The sequence below is a fragment of the Meleagris gallopavo genome, chromosome 1 (genome assembly GCF_905368555.1).
Source record: "Meleagris gallopavo chromosome 1, MGAL_WU_HG_1.1, whole genome shotgun sequence".
Taxonomy (NCBI): Eukaryota; Metazoa; Chordata; class Aves; order Galliformes; family Phasianidae; genus Meleagris; species Meleagris gallopavo.
In genome coordinates this window covers 83,932,176-83,954,629 of record NC_139404.1, presented here as the reverse complement: position 1 = coordinate 83,954,629, position 22,454 = coordinate 83,932,176, and the positions used below count along the sequence as shown (strand labels likewise).

Sequence of the window (22,454 nt, the reverse complement as noted above, 5' to 3'; positions counted from 1 at the left end):
AGCCACGGCCACTCCAGCCCTCCAAGCCTCCGCCCACATCTAAGATGGCCGCCGCCAGCCTTCCGCCCGGCCCGCGCCGTGCCCGGCTCTAAGATGGCAGCCCCACTCTTTCTATCCCTTCCCTGCGCACGCTCACCCACCCCCGCCGCGGCGCGCGGACCGCTGACGTCGCTTCCTCTTGTGCAGCAGCCATTTTGTCTTTCCGTTGCTGCTGCTGCCCGAGCTTCTCCCTCCCTCCCGCCGCCGCTGGCCGCGAAACTCCAGTTCCCCCTCAGGCTCGGCTCCCGCCGCCTGTCCGTTCCCCTCCCCCTCGCTACGCCCGGGGGCGGCCGGCGCCCACCCGCCACACGCGGATCCCCGTAGCCCCCCGGCACCCCTCTCCGGGAGTTCACCGCACACGGCCGGCCGCGGGAGCGGGAGCCCGGCCCCGCAGCCCCCCTCGTCTCGCCATGTCCAGCGAGGAGAGCTACCTGGCCATCCTCCGCTACCTCACCAACGAGCGGGAGCCCTACGCGCCGGGCACGGAAGGCAACGCCAAGCGGAAGATCCGCAAAGCGGCCGCCTGCTACGTGGTCCGCGGCGGGACCCTCTACTACCAGCGGCGGCAGCGGGACCAGCAGCGCTTCGCCGAGCTCGAGGTGGTGCTGCAGGCCGAGCGCCGCGCCCGCCTCATCCGCGCCGCCCACCTGGCGCCCGACGGCGCGCACCGCACCCGCCTGCAGACCTGGCAGGGGCTATCGCAGAAGTACTGGTGGCGAGGTGAGCGCGGGGGGCACTCGCGGGGACGGCGCTGCCGCGCGTTGCCGTGCTCGTCGCCTTGGGGACGCTGAGGGGCAGTGCCTGCGTGCTCCGCCGCCTCGCGGCTGGCGCTTTGGGAGTGGGAGACTCTGCCCTTCAGAGGGGAATGAGTCGTGAGAGGACTCCCGCGTGGTGCTTCTCAAGTTGGCCTTAGGTCGGTCTTTAGGGTGTCGGTCTTGCTGTCGTAGGTGCGCCAGCAGCACCGCTGTTGAGTGTGGTCGTTACACTCACCGTTATATTTGCCTGTTTCCTTCCAATGAGAAGCTGCACGCACAGAGCTAACCCCCAGCTGGGAGTGGAGTGATGTCACAGCAGTTAGAAACAGTGCTAACTGTTAACATCAATAATTCCCAGTCATAGCTTTCTTGCAGCTGAGCCAGCAGCTTGGGATCTGTGTTCCCTATGGAGCTGGTGTTCTACTTTCAATCTGAGGTATCCATTAAACAAATCTCCAGCTTCTCGGTTGCCCAGAGCCTGCTTTCTGTTCATCCTGCTTCTCTCGTTCTGCTTTTTTTTAGCTGTCAGTAAGCAAATCATAGAATCATAGAATGGCTTAGCTTGGAAGAGACTTTAAAGATCATTATGCTGTCGGCATTGCTACTACTACCAGATCATCCGTCTGGGCTTTGAATGGTTCCAGAGATGGGGAATCCACAATTTTGGTGGGCAACTTGTACCAGTGCCTCACCACGCTCTGAATAAATAATTTTTCCCGAATATGTGCTCTTGCAGCTTTAGTTTTCTCTGTCTTAATTTGCAGGCTTTATAGTCTAGCTGCAGCCCATCTTTCTAGTCCAGATCTTGTTGAGTCGAAGGTCTTTAATGTGAAAAAGGATTTGGAGTCTCCAAGCTGATAGACGCATTCTGAATGATGGTCTCCTTGCCTTCGTGTAGGTTCTTGTTGTCTACCCGACATCAAACTGTTGTGGCATCTGTGTCATCCATCCATCCATTCTTAATGGACCTCAGTTTATCTTCTGTTTGTCAGAGTAGGACATTCTGTATCTTTTAATTTTATTAGGTAGCTTTATTTGCATAATCTGTCTTATTTCTCTTACAATGCTAAAATTCACACCTAGTTTTCAATTTGTGCATTTTATTTTTTCTCTGTGAAGACAGTGCTTTTTCCCTGATGTGATGATCCTCTCTTGGTGTTAGGGCACAGCAGCTTTCACTCATTCATCATTCCTAGGTTGATGCTGACCTACTGGGGCTGTAGCTGGGAACCAGTGTGGCTCAAGGGTTGAGAATGGTATTAGAAGTGGAATGGTATTAGAAGACAGGAGACCTCATGTCCTGCCCAGGTTTTAGCTGGAATCAATGAAACATAAACCATGTCTGAAATGGGTACAAATGTCCTGTGTTTTCATGTCTTGGGTTGCTTGAGGTCTGCGTTTTGCCAGTCCTTGACAGGAATGCGTATCTAATGGTGGAACATGGCATGTTCCACAATAGTACGAGCAGCGTGAGTCTAATGCAGTGTCAGCCAAAGTTCTGGGATGTGATAGATTTTGAAGCATAAAGGAATGGGTTCTATGGGCTCTTATGCTGACTTTGTGGAGAAAATAAATTTGGGTTCAAAACTGTACTCTAGAATGCATTCATGTCTTAAAGCTGATGCTGAGGTTAGGAACTGTTGAGTATCCAAAATTACTTGGTTACATCTCATAAAGTACTGGAGGAAGGAGTTTCTTTAAACTTCTAGATTCTAAGCTGATTTAAATGAGTGTTAATTATACATACCAATGTCATTGCCTGTAATTCACTTGGTCCCAGTTTTGCAAGAGCCTTCACATGAGCTTTTTAATTCTTGTCCTCTTTAGTGATGACAAAGGGAGATCCATTTGCGTGGAACTAATTGCAGGATCCATTTACAGCTTTCACTGTCTTGGGATTCTTAAAATGAATGTGTAAATTGAAATATTTTTCCTACCTTAAAAATCATACAATAGTGTGATAGACAGAACTGGAAAAAGAGAAAGGATAGAGAACTGACGTAATTTTTCTTAAATATTCATTTCATATATTTTTGCTGATCACTTACATTTTTAATTATGTTTTTAAGGTGAATTGAATGAAGATTAGAAACCTAATTAACTTCTGTTAATTTTCCTTAGGTATTCTTAAGCAGGTTAAAGATTACATTAAAGAATGCAGCAAGTGCCAGGAAAAGCTAGATCGTTCTAGATCTCTGTTAGATCCTTCAGAAATGCTGGAAGAACTTGGACTGGATGTAAAATCTCATGAAGACAGTAATGAAACAGATGATGAAGTGAGCAATGCGGCATCAATCCCAGCTGCATCCCCAAAGCCTGTGAAGAAGAAGCCAATAGCAAAACATGAGCTTGTATTTGTAAGTACTGTTGTTTACATCTGAATGTATTTAAGATGTTAATGCATTTCTAGTGGTACATCTATTTTCCACTGCTATTATAATCTGGTAATGATAAGATGACATATAATTTGGCAAAAATATTTGGTATGTGGAAGAAGGTGACTGCTATATGTGATATGAAACTAGTGATAGTAGGTGGCCTTTGGAAAATAAAATGACTTTAATTTCTATATATGCATTTGAGACTTGAGGGAAAATGAACTGCAGAAGTATAAGTGAAGTATTCCATATAAGATTCTCATGATATTTGTATCTGTTACTTAATAAACTACGTTATGTTTATATATAAAATTTTTGATGCTGGTGAGCAGGGGTTCACCTGTGTAAAGGCTGCTGAATCTAGAAGCAGTTTCATGTTGCAGCATTGAAAAATACAGTAAAGGAACAGATTGGATACATCTTGCCATGTTTCCTGTTTGTTTTAACTGTTTGGAGGGAGGGTGAGATTTGGCACGTCTAAAGAAAGAGAATGATAGTAATTATACAGTCTTGAACTACTTTTATGGTTGCAGCAAATAATTCTTTGTGTTTCAGTATGAATGCTTAAAGAATGGCATAGTCTAAATGTAATGAAGTTCTCATAATGTTGTTTGTGGCAGGTTGACAGTAAGGGCCTTGTGAAGCAGTCGTCTTCCAAACATTGTCTGTCAGTCTTAAACCAACTGAATCAGCAGAGGCTTTCCAATCAGTTCTGTGATGTGACTCTACTGATTGAAGGAGAGGAGTACAAAGCTCACAAATCTGTCTTGGCAGCCAACAGCGAGTACTTCCGAGAGCTCTTCATTGAGAAGGGAGCTGTCACTAGTCATGAAGCTGTAGTGGATCTGTCAGGTGAATTGTTGTGGCTTTCAAAGATAGAAATTGTTATGTATGAAGTAAGATGTATAGTATTTGCTTTAGTCTCTTCTGAGTTGGTTCGAGACAACCAAAAACTTTATCTTGCTTTTTTTTTTTTTCTTTTAATCTCTAAGTATTTTGTATGCATTTAATGCTTAAGTGATCGCTCTGGTTTTGCATATCCGATCTCCCATATTGAATTGACAATGGAATTCCATCTCCTAATTTCTTAGAATCTTTGATTTCTTCTTTTTTGCTTGTTTACATGCATTTTCTTCTTACGTTAGTCCCAGACTTCAAATGTTAGAAGACATGAAGAAGGGATGTTCACTGGCTTCTCAACAAATTGAGAAGCAAATACTAAATTGTCTCATGTCTGGAAAAAATGGCTACTCATATTTTTGCTTCTTTCTCAAATCTTCTGTTTCTTTGAAGATGGGAGATGGTCCAGAAATAAATGCTCAAAAAATAGCTTTGTAGTGATGAAGAATATTGTACAGAACTTGCATGTGTTCCATTTTTTCCTGGTGGTTTCTTAACCGTCTCTGTCTTTGCATGAACAATAGACATGAATGAACATATATGATGGTCCAAAAAGTTCCCCAAATATTAGATGTATGATTTATCAAACTGTGGGAAATTATACCAAATGGTTCTTCGCAAGCTTTTGTTTATCTTTTTTTTTTCCCCACTGGCCACTTTTTAGCCTTATTTTTTCTGCAGTATCAGTTGTTATTTAACTCTTAATACTTTCTGAATGTAGCAGTCCAGAAAGACTTGGGTTAAATTAGGATTAATTTGCTTCAAAGATATTCAAACAATCATCTTAAGAATTTTATTGTGAAACTACTTCTGTTCTGCTTATTGAAAAAGTTGTCGGTCCATGAACAAAATATGTAAGGAGGATTTGAGTTTGAGTAGAGGGGCTTCATGTGGGTGTGTTTTACTCTAAATTTCGGACTTAACCATATCAAAGATGAACTGCTGTATCTATCATCAGGTATTTTGGTGTAACTGGGGGGTCATCAGTATTTGCTCTAATCTTCTGTTTTGTTCTTGGTAGGGTTTTGCAAGTCAAGTTTCCTTCCACTATTGGAATTTGCTTATACTTCAGAATTAACTTTTGACTTCTGTAGTATGGCAGAACTGGCCATGCTTGCCCGGCATCTCCTCATGTCAGAGGTTCTTGAAATCTGTGAGAATGTTCACAAACAGATGGAAGAGAAACAAATTACAGTGTACCAAAAGGGAGATATTCAAACAGTAGAGTCAACACAGAATTTAACAGAGCAAACTGCAGTTGAGATGCCTCCTGTGGACAGTGCTGAGCAACCTCTGCCAGTAGAGCTGACAGCCAGTGAAGTGACAGCAACTGTGAATGGAGCTCCTTCCTCTGTTGAGCCAGAGGAGAAAGCAAAATCCCACCCTGGCATCCCACCCCCAGGGCCTGTGGAGGCCTGTCCTGATGATCTTTCAAAGCCTGTGGAGCAGTCTGAAGCAATTGAAAATGGTGTCAAAATGCAGCTGGTAGAGAGCGTTTCAAATAGCTCCATGTCTGCCAGGCAGCCTGAGCCATCAGTTGTGGAAGCCATGGATACAGAAAGTCCGTTGCAAAAGGAGACAGATGCAAATGAAAATTGTAAAGTAAATGCAGAGACTATTTCTGGAGACTCCTCAGAAATGCTCAAGGAAAAGCATGGCAGACAAAGTAGAGAACAGAGCCTTTCTGCTTCACCACCGGAAAGCTTGGCTTCCAGTCAGGATGACACTTACAAGAGTAAGCTTCGGCAGCGGTCTGTTAGTGAAGGTGGATACATCAGATTGCATAAAGGAATCGAGAAGAAACTGCAGAACAGAAAGACAAATCCTAAATCTGCAATACAGCAGGTATTCTTCTGTTTAGGCCTGTTTGTGGTCGTTTGTTTTCAAATCAATTTGAAAAGACTGTTTCTCATTTGAAGCACTGTCTGGCAAATGTTTTAAGTGTTTTCTTTTTTGAGAAATCAACATTACTGCAAACTGAAGTAACTTAATATGTGACCATTGTTGGGGAGGAGTATCAAAATTGTTTCCAGATTGGAGATTTTTGGAATGCTTACTATTCTTAACCTACTTTGAATACCACCTTCATAGCTTTTCATGGTTGGACCAAAGGTGTATCTACTCCCTAAAGTTCTTAATGACCTGCAGGTTTATTTCTTAGGTGGCACATGTATATGTTAGTGATAGACAAATATGTAGATATATAGATCCATTACTGAAGTCAGACTTACATCTGTTAAGACTCACATCTCAGGTAGGTTTTAACACAGTCATAAATCATCACAGTAAATGCTTAGTAGCTGAATATATATATTTTTTCTTTTAATGAAACAGAGGTCTTATTCTGTCCCATTCAGGAGCCTTTCCTGTTTTGGTGTACATGGTTATGTGACATTGATCTCAGTGAGTGTTAGAGTTTTTTTGTTGGTGGTGGTTTTTGTGAGAGAGAATAGCCTAGAATCATAAAATGGTTTGGGTTGAAAAGGACCTTTAGTATCATCTAGTTCCACCCCTGTACTATAGGCAGGGACACCTCCCACTAAACCAGGTTGCTTAAAGTCCCATCCAGCATGGCCTTGAATACTTTCAGGAAGGGGGCATCCACAACCTCACTGGGCAACTTGTTTTGGTGTTTCACCACCCTCACAGTAAAGAATTTCTTCCTGATACCTAGTCTAAATCTACCCTCTTCCAGTTTAAAACCATGTTCCCTCATCCTGTTGCTACCTTCCCTTATGAAAAGTCCCTCCCCAGCTTTCCTGTAGGGCCCTTTCACGTACTGGAAGGCTGCTGTAAGTTCCCCCCAGAGTCTTCACTAGGCTGAAGAGCCCCAATTCTCCCAGCCTGTGTTGTAGGGGAGGTGCTCCTGTCTTCTGATCATTTCCATGGCCCTACTTTGTACATACTCTGACAACTCGGTGTCCTTCTTGTGCTGGGTGTCCCAGAACTGGATACAGAACTCCAGGTGGGGTCTCACAAGAACAGAGTAGAGAGGCAGTATCACCTCCTTTGAACTTCTCTTGATGCAGCCCAGGATACAGTTGGTTTTTCTGGGCTGCAAGCACACATTGCCGGCTCGTGTTGAGTCTCTCATCAACTGACACCCCCAAATCCTTCTCAAGCCATTTTCCACCCAATCTGTATCTTTGCTTGAGATTGCCCTGACCCAGGTGCAGGACCTTGCACTTTACCTTACTGAACTTCGTGAGGTTGGCATGGGCCCACTTCTCAAGCCTGTCCAGGTTCCTCTGGATGGCATTCCTTCCCTCTGGTGTATCAACTGCACCACTCAGCTTTGTGTTGTCTGCAAACTTGCCAAGGGTGCACTTGATCCCACTGTGCACATCGCCTACTAAGATGTTAAATCACACTGGTCCCAGTACTGATCCCTGAGGTACACCACTTGTTACCAGTCTCCAGTTGGATACTGAGCCATTGACTGCAACTCTTTAAGTGTGTCCATCCAGCCAATTCCTTACCCAGCGAGTCATCCATCCATCAAATCCATTTTTCTCCAGTTAGGTTATGAGGATGTCATGTGCGACAGTGCCAAACGCTTTGCACAAGTCCAGATAGATGATGTCAATTGCCCTTCCTTTATTCACTGATGATGTAAATCCATCATAAAAGGCCACTGAGTTAGTCAGGCATGACTTACCCTTGGTGAAGCCATGTTGGTTACCACCAATCACCTCATCTTTATTTTCCATGTGCCTTAGTAGGGCCTTCAGAAGGATCTGCTCCGTGATCTTGCAGGCGTGGAGGTGAGACGACTGGCCTGTATTTCTCTAAATCTTTTTTTTTTTTTTTTTCTTCTTGAAAATGGGGGTTATGTTTCCCCTTTTTCAGTCAGAACTGCCATGACCTTTCAAATATGATGGATAGCAGCTTAGCAACTTCATCTGTTGGTTCCCTCAGAACCTGTGGAAGGATCTCATCAGGTCCCATGGATTTGTGCACCTTTGGATTCTTTAGATGGTCTCGAACCTGATCTTCACTTACACAAGCAGATCTTTTCCAGTTCTTCCCTTTGCTTTCTGCAGCTTGGGTGAAATGGCTGGAGCCCTTGCTGGTGAAGACTGAGGTAAAGAAGTCTTTGAACACCTCAGCTTTCTCCATATCGCTCATGACCAGGTCTCCAGTTTCCTTCTAGAGAGGGCCCACATCTTCCCTGAGCTTCCTTTTATCACTGGTATATCTCGCATATAGAATTTTTCTTGTTCCTCATTCTGCCCATGGCTAGATTTAATTCTATCTGGGTTTTAGCTTTTCTAACCTGATCCCTGGACAAATTCTTTGCAGTCCTCCCAGCTAATTCATTCCTGCTTCCACTCCGTGTAGGCTTTCTTTTTGTGCTTAATTAAGTCCAGGAGCTTTTAGTTGATGCATGGAGGCCTTTTGGCATTCTTGCTTGCTTGCTTTTTTCTCAGGATGCACTGCTTCTGGGCTTGGAGGAGTTGGTCCTTAAATACTGACCAGCTTTCTTGTGCCCCTCTTCCCTCCAGGACTTTATCCCATGTCACCCTGCCAATCAGTTCCCTGAAGAGTTCAAAGTTTGCTCTCCTGAAGTCCAGAGTAGCTTGCTGCATATAATCTTTGTTGCTCTAAGGATGTTGAACTCCACCATTTTGTGGTCACTGCAGCTTATGCTGCCCTTGCGCTTAATGTTACTCACCAGCCCTTCCACGTTGGTGAGGACAAGGTCCAGCATAGCATCTTTTCTTGTGGGTTCTTGTAGTATCAGTTGGAAGAGGAAGTTATCAACACATTCCAGAAACCTCTTTGATGTCTGGTGCCTTGCTGTTTGTTCCTCCAACAGATATTGGGGTGGTTGAAGTCCCCCATGAGGACCATGTTTTGTGAATGTGAAGCTTCTCCTATCTATTTACAGAGGGCCTCATCCACTTTGGTCTTCCTCATTGGGTGGCCTGTAGCAGACCTTCGCTACAATGTCTCTTTCCCCTGCCTTCCCTTTAACCCTAACCCATAAACTCTGTCAGCTCCTTGTCTGTCCCTAAGTGGAGTTCCATGGACCCCAGCTGGTTGTTGATGTGGCAACACCCTTTCCCCTTCTCCCCTGCCTGTCTTTCATGAAGGGTTTATACCGAGCTATTACTACATTCCAGTCATAGGAGACATCCCACCGTATCTCAGTGATGCCAATGACATCATAGCCCTGTAGGCACACATGTGCCTGCATCTCTTCCTGCTTGTTCCTCGTGCTCCGTGCATTAGTGTACAGGCATTTGAGTTGGGCTCCCATTGAGGCTGATGTACCAATTGCAATTCCCTTAGCTTATATGAAATGGCAGCAGTGAGTAGTAGTCTGTGGGATGTATGATGTCTGGCAGCCTCTCCATCACACCCCTGATGAGTAAGCTTTGCTTTATTCGTTCCACTTCACTGCATGTTACAGAAAACTGATAATTTCCAGTGTTCTGTGAAGTTTTCCCATTGTAGATCTACCAGTCCCAGGCTCAGAGGTGTAATTTGTTACTGTTATCCTAGCAAATGGTAGCATTAGTCTCTATTAACAGGTTAAGAAGTTAAAGCCAAGGTACTGAAACAAAGATAGTCAAAATATATCAAGTGCTGTATTTGTGACTTTGGGGTTTTTTCTGTTTTTGGAGGGGCGTAATCTTGAAGGTAGTTTCAGGAGAACCTTTGCTTAACTTACTTGTCAGATTTCAAGTTCTTGTCCTTGACAGAGGAATGTTTTAAATAATTGTTCAAATTATTTAATTTGAGTCAAAAATAAGTTTCTGCTTTCAAAATCGATTTCATAGTGTTGCATTTTTGTCCCGTGCTTGTCTCATCTCCCCACGTGGTGCTGTATGTTATATGAGGATTAGGAAAGAGCCGCTCCTTCCTGAGGTTCCAATTTTGATACTGGAAGACTAACATGACAGAAATTGCAGCAAAAAATATTGCTGCCTTGAATTGCAATAATTGCAGTTGGCATGGAGATGTCAGGAATAAAGCATGAATTTTCGAAGCTCTTATTAATCATCTACCAATACTGCCTAACAAGAAAGTAGAATACCCTTAACTGGAAGTAACTGTGCTTAAATATTGTAAATTTATTTAAGTGTAAATTAAGCAAGACTGATGTTGTTGATGTTACAGTAACAAAGAAATAAGCTTTAGTGCTGACTTTGAGAGGAAGTATGAATTGTACTGTAATAAAGTTCATTCACAAGTTATGCTTTCCTGATGTAGGTTGCCATGAAGCTGGTTCAGAGAGGGAAAAAAATGAAACAGCCCAAAAGAGAGACCACGGAAAATAACGAAGTAGAAGCTCAGCACAAATGCACTGAGTGTGGAATGGTGTTCCAGCGACGCTATGCACTTATCATGCACACACTGAAGCATGAAAGGTCTAAAGACTACAAGTGCCCAGTAAGTTCTTTGTCCGTAACCTTGCTATTAAATTTCATTCACTAATAACATTAATAATTATTTTTCTTGTCTCTTTTAGTATGTGCTTTTATTTTCCTCATAGATTTTAGAGACAGATGGAGCCCTGATCTGAGTAGGTAAAATTCAGTGCAGCCACATGCACTTGCTCCCATGTCACATGATGCTGTTGTTCATAGTGCTGGGGTGGGTTTTCCTCCTTACCATAGCAGTACATCTGCAACTATGTTTAGATTAGCTTGCAAGCTATAGCTTTATTGGGAAGCTATCAGCACTTCTTTAGTTAGCTATAAAATTCAACATTTAAATAACCAGAGATAAAATGTCTATTGGAGTCAAGCTGTAGACCTACCTAATTTGACTACAATTCTTAAAATCCTTGCTCTAGCTTTTTTGAAATTACTTTTAAAGGCAAAGTAAAGTTGTAATGTTTTCTTTTTCAGTTGTGTAAAAAAGAATTCCAGTATGGTGCCTCCCTGCGAGCCCATCTTGTCCGACACACGCGCAAGACTGAGGTGAATGCTGCAGCTGATGGTGTAGAAGAGACAGGCGTGTCCTCAGTGAAAGGGAGAACTAAACGGGAGTTCATATGTGATATATGTGGGAGAACTCTGCCTAAGCTCTATTCTCTCAGGATACATATGCTCAAACATACTGGTGTAAAACCACACGCTTGCAAGGTAAAGAGAAAAATATTTTAATCTTGATCCTCTGTTCTAAAAAATAGATTAATCATAGAATGGCCTGGGTTGAAAAGGAGCACAATGATCATGTAGTTTCAACCCCCCTGCTATGTGCAGGGTCTCCAACCACCAGACCAGGCTGCCCAGAGCCACATCCAGCCTGGCCTTGAATGCCTCCAGGGATGGGGCATCCACAGCCTCCTTGGGCAACCTGTTCCAGTGTGTCACCACCCTCTGTGTGAAAAACTTCCTTCTAATATCTAACCTAAGCCTCCCCTGTCTCAGTTTAAAACCATTCCTCCTTGTCCTATCACTATCCACCCTCATAAACAGCTGTTCCCCCTCCTTTTTATGCGCTCCCTTCAAGTACTGGAAGGCCACAATGAGGTCTCCCTGGAGCCTTCCCTTTTCCAAGCTAAACAATCCCAGTTCCCTCAATCTTTCCTCATAGGAGAGGTGCTCCAGCCCTCTGATCATTACAGAACGGAGAAAATACTGTAAAATTCCTGATGATATTTCTTGTAGTCCAAAACTGAGAAGTAGAATTGAACTAGATATGGAATCTTGAAAATTAATGTTCTCAGTCTAGAATATGAATTTGCTTGAGCATTCCTGTTTTTAACAGACTTGTTTTGGTAAGTGCAAGATATCACAAGCTTGGTCATCCTAGTTACTAAGAAATCCAGCAGTTTTTTCTGTGTTTGAAGATAACAGCTTTTCAAAGCAGGTGTATTTTAAGTATTGAGATTTATTTGGTTTTGGATCTGGATTTCTTTTTAGGTTTGTGGAAAAACCTTTACATATAAGCATGGATTAAAAATGCACTTAGCTCTTCACGAAGTACAGAAACAGTTCAAGTGTGATTTGTGTGAGAAGTCCTTTGTCACAAAAAGAAGCCTTCAAGAACATATGAGCATTCATACTGGTAAGTGAGAAGGAAGAGGAGCCTTTTACTTTAGATGGCTTTTGTATGCTGGTGAATGCTAACATTGCTCTTCAGTGTAGAAGGTACTGTTAGAAATAATTAGTTTTTCCCCTAGGTCGGCCTGTTGACTTAGAGGTAAGCAGTCATTTTGCATTCCTTCTCTGGGCAGATTTCACTATAGCTTAAGGTTAATATGCAAATACTATATATGAGAACAAGGAGTCATGTTTAGTCTGTTCCTATGTTTTTGTTGTTTATGCCTATATTATATCAGTTCAACAAAGACAGACGAGGCTAGAATATTTCGGAGCACGTATGCTTTTGGTCTGTACTTTCAGAGTACAACTTGCTAAGTTAAATTTCTTCAGAATCCGTGTATGTTTTACAAGATTTTCTGTACTAATTAAACATTTGTAAAGAAAGAAGATATTATTTGTTGCTCTTCTAAATTAGTAAAAGATAGATATTTTTAGTCAATATGAGAAATATCTTCCAGTTCTTTTTCCTACTTTTAAATAGCTTACATCTTATATTGTTTTCCTCTTTCATGGGATATTATTTGTATGGTCTGCAACCTGTAGGTGTTCTCATCCCTTCAGATAAATTCCAGGAGAAGAAAATAATGCTCTCACAAAGCATTCCAGAGAGATGGAGGCTTGTCTTTGTAACATGCTTGGTTTTGTTTTTGTCAGGAGAATCCAAGCATCTTTGCACCATCTGTGGAAAATCTTTCCACAGGGCATCGGGACTCAGTAAACACATAAAGAAACACCAGCCAAAGCCTGAAGTTCGTGGATATCAGTGTACTCAGTAAGTTGTTCCGTGGTGGTGTTTTTTATTAAGATTAAAAGCAGTTCCTGTTTGAAACACAGCTGTTCGTTTGCCTGCAGTAGGACTTGTAAAGTGCTAAATAATAATAATAATTTAATAAGAAAAATTTTAAAAAAGGCTTTTGTTAATACATGCATTGGAGAGAGAAAATGTTTTTTAACTAGTCTCATGCAATTGTGTTGTAATGTTCTTGTATACACCATACAGTACGTTGAGCAAATGTTGTATGAGTATTGATGACACTACATTGGAATGCTAAAACCTTTACTTCTACAGGTGTGAAAAGAGTTTCTATGAAGCTAGAGATCTCCGTCAGCATATGAATAAGCATTTAGATGTGAAACCATTTCAGTGCCAGTTCTGTGGAAAATGTTACAGTTGGAAGAAAGATTGGTATTCTCATGTAAAGTCTCACTCTGTCACAGACCCTTATAGGTAAGAGGAAATGTATTTCACTGAAATATATGAGATTATACAGCCACACACCCCTAAATTAGTCAGAAGGAACTGTCTAGTCTGTGGTAAAAGTGCTAATTGTTTGTCCTCAATGAGGGCCTTGTGTTTTTGGGAATGGATGGATGAAATCAAATCAACTGATCAAACTGGTAATTTGCTGGCACAGTCCTGGGGCTAATACATAGGAAGTCATAAGAGGATAAATGTATTTAGTTTAGAAATGTTTTGTATGTGATCTTGCTGCTCTGGAGTGGTAAGTGGAAACTTTGTGGCTGTGAATAGGAGAAAATATGGCTTTCACATTTTTAATTATGGAATTACCTGTCATATGAAGCAGCATTCCTATTAAACTTTACCTACATTAATTAAAGTTAAATTTTTGTTCAAGCAGCGTAAGAGAAGCATAGGATAATGGTTCTGACAGATCTCCTATTTAACACGTTCTAGGTGTAATGTATGTGGTAAAGAATTTTATGAGAAGGCTTTGTACAGAAGACATGTGAAGAAAGCCACGCATGGGAAAAAAGGAAGAGCAAAACAAAACCTGGAACGAGTTTGTGAGCATTGTGGAAGAAAATTCACACTGCTCCGGGAGTATAGGAGACACATGAACAATCATCAAGGTATGTAGAAAGCAGGTAGTCAGGACATTCCCCAGCCCTAAAAATGTTGCAAAAAGATTATTGTGGGTTTTCATTGGATCTGTGATACAGGAGACACAGAAGTTCTTATAGATTGGCCCCTTAGTTTTAGACTTGTCCTAATTAGTTAAATTGCTTGCAGTGATTCCCAGAAGTGGCTGTTGGGGTCTTTCTAAAACTACGGTGGCATGGGGACAGTATCAATTTGTCTTTCTCAAGCTTTAATGGAAAAGGAATTTTCTATTTCTTTTAGAAATGATAAAAAGCAGTGTATCTGCCAAAGGTTTGTATGCAGTAGTTTGGAATGGGCACGCAGTTAACAAAATATTTCTAAGTCAAGAGAACTGTTGGCTTGAATTTAGAAAAAGAACTAGTGGAAATTGGTCACCTTTCTGATTTATTACAAGATTATAAAAACTTCACATCCCATGCAGTATTTCAATGTATGCAGAGTGAAAGAGGAAGAAAAAAGCTGTAGATGGCCTTAGAAGCTAACTAAAATAAATGCTGATTCGATGAGAGGTGTGTTTAGAAAGATTTACAAAAAAGAGGTGTGAGTGGGAAAATAAAGTGACGCTCTTTAAAGTGAAAAATCATTTCCAAAGAGCATCACAAAAAAAAAAGTACCTGCTTTAAATTAAGCAGCCTTTTTTGGTAGGAAAGAAACTGCAAAAAAGGGAATTTTAAAAAGGAATTTTTGGGAAAAAACACTAGTTTGTGAAGAGCACTTGGGGAAAGGAAAATCTTAATGTTTGGTTTTTGCACAATACTGCATTACCAAAGGGGTAAGCGAGATCCTTTTCTTGTATGGAAAAAATTGTGTTTCTATGATTTCTGTTCTGTTATACTGCTGTCCCCCCTGTCATTTTTCATTGTTTCAAAAGGGGCGAGTCTGCTTTGCTTTTTTTTTGGTTTGAGAACAGTTGAAAAACCATTTGAATGTCTAATTTGGGGGGTCGCCTGGGCTGATGCACGCCCCCCGAAGCGCCACGTGAGGACGCACACTGGAGAACGGCCGTATGTCTGTCCTTTTTGCAACGAAGCTTACATAGATCCGGGGACGCTAAAAAAACATATGACCAAGTTTCAAAGGGACTACGTACCCAAAAAAATAATGCTGTAAAAAGATACTCTTCAATTTCATCCCCCGGGAACGCGGGTGGAACACCCCCTCAGCATTTTAGCAGCAGACATGCAGGAACAAGAAACTGAGATTAGTTTTTGGGGTGAGGGGATCGAGACTTTGGTGGTGAGTGGAGACACTTTTTAGGCAATTAAAACATTTGCAACTACTGAACAATGTTTATCAGTCTCTACTTTTTCTGACCAAAGCATCATGGGGGTGGTAAATTATGTACTTGCACAGCAGCAAGGACAAAAAAAGGCTGAAGTTACTCAGGCTATGGAAACTGTAGAAGTAGAAGTAGCCCATGTTACAGAGACAGAGTGAGTAGAGCCTGTAAGAGAGAGCAAGGGGGGCCAAAGTCTTACCATATGGGGCAGAAAAACTCTAGCTGGATATCTGAGACTTGCAGCGACAAATTTTTTAAAATTGTTAAACCCCTTTACTGAATTTCTTGATATGAAATATTGCACGGGGGGCTACAGGGAAAAATTTTAAATTTTTCAGTTTAGGCTAATGCTTTGAAGGCAAAAATGTCTGTACTGGGCTGGTTTAAAAAAAAAAAAAAAAAAAAAAAAAATTGGGCTAATAATATTTTCTGGGTAAGTATCATGCTGTAAATTTAAAAACCCCTACAAAGAAGCTGCACAAAAACCTAGAAACATATAGCAATTGATAACTTTTGTTTAATGTGCAAAACATCAAGTTCGTGAGCAAATTCCCAGAGTTGGGTTCCATCACTTTCCCAAAACAAGGAAAAAATGAAATGCTTCAGCTGTGCTTTTTGTGTGACTTAAAGAAAATCACGGGCCTTTGTCTTTTGGCAGTTGTGAAAACTGAAATCAGTGAATCCCAATTTTTCAGAAGTTATTTATATTCCAAGTCATTGGGCAGCAGGTCCAAGGTTCAAAAAAAACCAAAAGGGCACCACTGCACTGATGTCAGAGGGTGTAAAACCCTGAGATGAGGAATACAAGTTCACTGGAAAACAGCCCATTTCAGAGGTATTACTCCACAATAAACTGCCTTTAATTTTTTAAGTGAGGAAATTAAACCTCATCCTCTTTTATGTTTAGGTGAATAATGTTAAGATGTGTAAAGGAAATGTTATTTTGTGTACCCCAAGCGGGTAAATTAGTGATGGATATATTTCTGCATTAAAAAAAAAACAGAAAGTTGTAAGTGAAAGGGATGTAATGGCACGTTTCTTTAAAAATGGGCATATGTTTTTACTGAAGGAGTCCTGCAACTTATGATCTGATTTGGTATCTTGCTGATGGGAGGAACTCTGACAATTCCCAAATGGGGGGGAAAACAATATCAGGGTAGAAAATTTTAAGTATCTCAGTATCCTGTAATAAATTGGTCAAAAGCTCTTCTGGAGACTGGTAATTTTTTTTTTGCTTCCCTAACAAATGCTTTGGCAAGCTAATTACCTAGTGTTAAAATATGTGGATTAAAAATTTTCCCCTTGTTTTTTAATTTTTAAAGCTTGCCTCACAGCAATGCTTGGCCCTAGTTAAAACCCCCGTGATTTAGTACTTTTTGCATCTCAAGGTTTGGGTTTTTTATTTTTTAAATTCTTTTTAAAAAACAAATGTGTTTAGTTGGGGGTGATGGGATGTATATGAAGAGTCAAGACTGCATTCTTTAAATTTGTCCCTCTAGCACTGTCAAATGTTTTCCAATTTTGACAGCAGCAGTGTTCTCATGGAAGCCCGGAACACTGTAAAATACCCCTGGTAAATGAAGTTGGATTTGTGTATCTTTGTATCCGTGAAAAAGATCCACTGAGGAGCACTGCAAAATCCAAAATAAAGTAACCACTTCACTTGAATTAGTATTTTTACCTTTTTTCACATTTAATTATGACCATCTGCTTTCGAAGCTACAGGGCACTGCTCTTTTTCTATTTTACAAGCATGAAGATTGGGGTTTTTTTCTTTTTTTTTTTTTTTTTTTTTTCCAAGGCAGGCCAAGTTCCTGGCTTGGATTTTGTTTAATCTATGGATTACCCCTTTAGAGGTGAAGGGCATCCTACAGAGAAGTAAGGTCATCATTTTTATTTCCTGCAGCCTTTACAAGTGAGGGGTTTGTTTTTTCTTTTTTTTTTTTTCTGGCTACCCAATTGAGTAAAATTAAGAGGAATACTTTGGGGAAAAAGTACTGCTAGCTATAACGCTTCAATTTTTGTATGGTAAAGGAATCTTGAGATAGCCATCCTGCTATAAATTATAAAGACATAAGTAAATTAACAGTTCCATTATGATGAGAAAAGAATAGACTGCTAGGTAATCTTTAAAACTTACTCCAGTGTTTGTATCTGATAAATAATTATGTATTAAGTGATGAAATTTCAAGGAAATACAGCTGTAAATAATGCTAGAACATTATTTGTATATTTAGTGTTTTCCTTACAAAGAATATTATTGGCACCTCAGTTTAATCTTTTAATCTTTGGTGCATTAATTTATTTGCCCAATATATGGTAAAAACAGAAATTTCAGAGCCTGTAGAAGTGCTTTAACTGATGTGATGGCCTGCCATTTAAAAAAAAAAAAAAAAAAAAAAAAAAAAAAAAAAAAGATGAAAAACCACCTGAAAAGTTGTTTCATAAGCAAAACTCAGCCAGGAATATCAAAGCTGAACATTGGGACATCCCTTTCCTGACGTACTGTGCCTTGCCTTTTCAGAATGGCATGAAGTTAGCAGGGGCTGTCGGTGCCTGTTTTGCTGTTCCTGTGTTTGTACAGTTGCCTTATGTTTTTCTTTAGATTTCTTAAGCTCTTAATTTAAGATTCTCCCACAGCCTATTTGAAGACTGCTAGTAATGCAGTTAATATTATTTAAGTTGATTTTTTTTTTTTAATAAAGCTCCTAAGATGTATCCATTTATATTCCTAGTAATAAATTCTTGTACATAAATTTAATCTGTAAACTATACTGTTTTTATTTAGTGTATGATGTATAAAGTTACGGTTTCTGTCATTAAATAAATCCAGTATTGTCAGAAATTATTAAGCAACCTTTTTTGTGGAAAATGTTTGAGTTATTTATTCCTTCTCTGTATTCTACCATCTACATTGGTTCCTTCAAAGTAATGCTTCCACAATGCAAAGAGCAAATAACACTTTGATAGAGCACGTTCCCAGCTACCAAACATTTTTCAGCATAGTCACCACCACTAGCTATGCATTTTCACCAGCAGTGAACAAGAGCCACACTAATGAAAATCTGCACCACCCATAGCTGCTATGACTGCATTGTTGTTAGGAAAACAGGATAATGTTGCCCATGTAGTCCATCTTTCATTGCCCTGAACAGATGGAAGTCAGAAGTGCCAAATCTGACCTATACATTGGATGTATAAGCAATTTGCTCCATGGTCTTCCAACTGCCACCTAGTATGGAAGCGTGGTGTTATTGTGTTGCAAGAGAATGGTGGTTGTCTTCTCTGACCTGACTGGAAATTTGAGCCCTGAGCTCGTTCAGCATTGATGGTTTGTTGTGGTTCCAGGAAATCCAGGACTGTCTCTTTCCTACCTCAAAAGACAATGAATGACTGTACTCACTGACTGCTGCATATTGAACTTCTTTGATGGGGAATTCACATGTTGCCACTCCACATTATTTTGAGTTTGACTTGTAGTGCTGATGCCATGTCTCATCACCTGTAATGAGGGGATCCAGGAAATGGTCATCTTCAGCTTTCTTTCTGTTCTTTCTGTACCTATGTGAGCATCTTTGGGACCTACCTGGCATGGACTTTGTGACATTTCAACATTGTGTCCAATGCACTGAAGCTGATATTCAGCTCCATGCACAGTTCCCTGGTTGTAATCTGCTCATTTGTGTGGAGATGACTGAAAATACTTTGTGGCATGACAGCTGGGTATGGCCATCCAGAACATGGCTCATCTTTCACACTGCTGTTGCCACTGCTGAAATGCACCACCCACTGCCTCACTGTGCTCACAGAATTACAGAATGGCCAGGGTTGGAAGGGACCTCAAGGATCATGAAGCTCCAACCCCCTGCCACATGCAGGGCCACCAACCTCCCCATTTAATACTAGACCAAACTGCCCAGGGCCCCATCCAATCTGGCCTTGAACACCTCCAGGCATGGGGCATCCACAGCCTCTCTGGGCAGCCTGTTCCAGCACCTCACCACTCTCTCTGTAAAGAATTTCTCCCTGACATCCAACCTAAATCTCCTCTTCCTCAACTTAAAACCATTTCCCCTTGTTCTGCAGTTATCAACCCTTTCGAAGTGTTGATTCCCCTCCTGTTTGTAGGCTCCCTTTAGATACCGAAAGGCTGCACATCCACTGTTTGGTTTCCATCAGTGTCCAACAAGTGTTGATAGATGTCCATGGGTGCATTTTCTCTGCATAGAAGAATTCAGTTTTGCTTCAAACGCACTCCCATGTCAGCAGTCATTCTGTCAGACCTCCCTCTGCTGCCATCTGTCACAGCAACATGAAAGAGAATATTGGTGGGAAGGTTCAACCCTTCTGCCTCTGACATTGTGGGCCAACATAACAACATAGGAGGCATTACTTTTGGAGCAGCCCTCATCTGTATACCTAGGAGGCTGTTCCATATGGTTCATTTAACACCTGTATTCAACTTTTGCTTAAGTTAAATCAATTTGTACAAGGATAGGAAAACCACTGCATTCCTAAATTAAGTGTTAGGACATGGACAGACTAGAGCACAACAAACACTGTATAAATGTATACTTTGGCTGTGTTTGTGTAACACTGCTACCCAGGAGGAAGCATCATGTGGCACTTATGTCTTTGCCCCTACTCTGGGTTGGGAAGCTCTCCAGCATCACATTCCTGGCTGAAGGACCTTAGTCATGCAGCTGCCTTCTCATTACTGCTAGCAACTTAAGGCAATGCTGGTGTTGCAGAAAGGCCAGCTTTGTTGTTGTTTTGTTCCTGGGGAGGTTGTTTTGTTGGGATTTGTCTGTTGGTTTTGTTTATCCTGCTCCCTAATGGAAACACTAGGACTTGGGCACATTAACACTTAGCATTTTAGCATATTAGCTAACTAACTCTTCTGCGAGCCCACACAGGAATCCAGGCTACATCAGAAGTACACGTATCAAAATCAGGATTTCAAAAGGCTGAGAACAGAAGGAATAACATGGCCTAACAATGAACAAATACTATTCAGTAAGGCTGCAACTACAGATGTAAAAATTAAAAACCACAAGTGATGTGTGGATAACTTTCCCTGCCCTTTCATTTGTGCCAGAATCACATTACTCCTGGCTGTTAAATGAAGAGCTGTGCATACCTAAAGCATTGGAACTGTGTACCTACTTAGCAGGCTAACCATTTGGTTATGTCACAAGTCTACTGTGACTATGAAGCTCACTCATCAGCTATGAGACTTGCCAGAAAGCTCAGCAACATATGAAAAATATATCTCTGTAAGAGGACCTTGTCTTATAAATGGTAGCATCAGCATTAACTTATTCTGTACCACTAAGTTCAGCAGCCCAGGCTAGTGCTAAACAAGCACTTAAGATATGCTTTATTTTTTTCTTACCTAAGATATGCTAGCTTCATTATTAGTCTTCACACTATACTGCTCTATTTTGTGTCTGCAACACTGGAGTGTAGTTTTGTTTATGTATGAACATGAAAAGCTACCAGATTTTTGCACAAAAGCAAAGGTTGAATTACCATTTTATAACCACCTACCAAGCATCAGCCAATACTTTAAACATAATGATTACAAATTATGGAAAACTAGGGGGAAAAAAAAAAAAAGAGAACTGTATTTTTATTATGACTTGCATTGCCTTAGATTAATATATTCGTATTTCAAGGAAAGTATTCACATAGGCTTGTGACTTGAAGTTTCAGCAGAATTCTCACTAAAGAACCACAAACATTTGATCTGTGCATTTGTTTCACTATGAAATCCAAGCAAGGAACCAAATTTAAGAAAGAGGTCAAAGATGAGCAAAGGTTTTTAAGATCTCACTGTACTCAACTTCATCAGATAGTTTATATTCTAGTTGCTAGCTGTGGCAGTCACTGCCACTCTTACCTACCCTGAAGGGAAGCTGGCATATATCTATTTATACTGCAGAAGGAATGCAAGCTAGATTTTAAAGGTTTACTTTGTACCTATATCTCCTGCTCGAGCTCCTATCACTCTTAGAAATGGAAATCCACAGACATTTAGTAAGTTTTACACAAGGTTAAAATGTAACAGCTCACGCTTCTAATTTTATAGTTATCCATGCCTCTACTCAGAGGCAATGGCTCCAACTTATTTAACAAGTAGCTTTCCAAAGTAAACACAGTGTAATTTTTAGGATGCAAATATGTATCTGTTAGGCAGTAAAAGTTTCTGGGCTTCCTCACAATGAAAGCTTTGACAAGACCACTCAGTACACAGAACTCAGCACAGCCCTGTCAGTTCTGACAAGGAGGTGCTCTAGGAATCACGAGCCTAGCAGAAATGAAATGCAACAGGCCTGAATACAACTGTGGCAACTGCCAGGGTGAGGATGCCATGACATAACATCTGCTTTTGCCAAAGTTGTCTGAGGTAATCTACTACAAGGAAGTAAACCCACAAAATTAAAAGAGCATCGTCTGTTACCTTACAGACAGGCAGCTTGATACTTCCTTCTGCTTGATTAAATATAGATTCTGAGAATCTGGACAGTACACTTCTTACATTTTCAAAGGAATGAAATCAGGAGTGAGAGGCTACACCAGCAATGCTTGAAACCGCTACAAGTAGCTGCCTACATTCATTATCTTTTGTATAATTAGTGTTAAATGAGCTTGGATACACCAACAACCCTGCCACAAAGCAGGTTCAAATGCAGTCCAGGCATGGAAAAGGTTACCGGATAATTACTTCTGCCTTCACCTTATGTCTTAAATGTTTTACAAGCTTCTCAGGTGCTAAGTAAAGTTTTACTGCTAAGCAAGCATAAGCCTTCTGATTAAAAGCGTAAGTTGTGTGTATAACACATTTCAACTACTGATAGTCAGACACATCTCCCTATAAGGCAGCTGAAGTCTCTGCAAATGCCCTTGAAGAACTTAAGGCAGCTAAATCAGGTAGTTCACAATTAATTTTAGAACTCTTTAATATTCTTACCAAAAAACAAACAGAATCCCTGAAATACATAGCTTTCCCCTTTATTACTACTATATTCAGACAATGAATATTGCAGAGGAAGCCCAGAACTCCAAGTGAAGTTCCAGCTAACATTCTCCTCAACCATACTTCTCAGATCAGTTCTTCCTTGCATCAGACAACAG

At 40.9% G+C, this 22,454-nt stretch overlaps 1 protein-coding gene and 1 pseudogene across 1 annotated transcript; both read left to right on the top strand.

Annotated features, from left to right (window-relative positions):
• The first annotated feature begins 167 nt into the window (after positions 1–167).
• LOC100545669 (zinc finger and BTB domain-containing protein 11) lies at positions 168–14,594 on the top strand. Its single transcript, XM_010720687.3, has 10 exons — positions 168–759; positions 2,916–3,151; positions 3,793–4,024; positions 5,094–5,917; positions 10,292–10,471; positions 10,933–11,169; positions 11,953–12,097; positions 12,790–12,907; positions 13,205–13,363; positions 13,832–14,594. Exons 1-10 carry the CDS (start codon positions 450–452, stop codon positions 14,013–14,015), a joined length of 2,625 nt encoding a protein of 874 aa, XP_010718989.3. The 5' UTR covers positions 168–449; the 3' UTR covers positions 14,016–14,594.
• LOC146545471 (zinc finger and BTB domain-containing protein 11 pseudogene) lies at positions 14,281–15,559 on the top strand (annotated as a pseudogene).
• Positions 15,560–22,454: the final 6,895 nt, after the last annotated feature.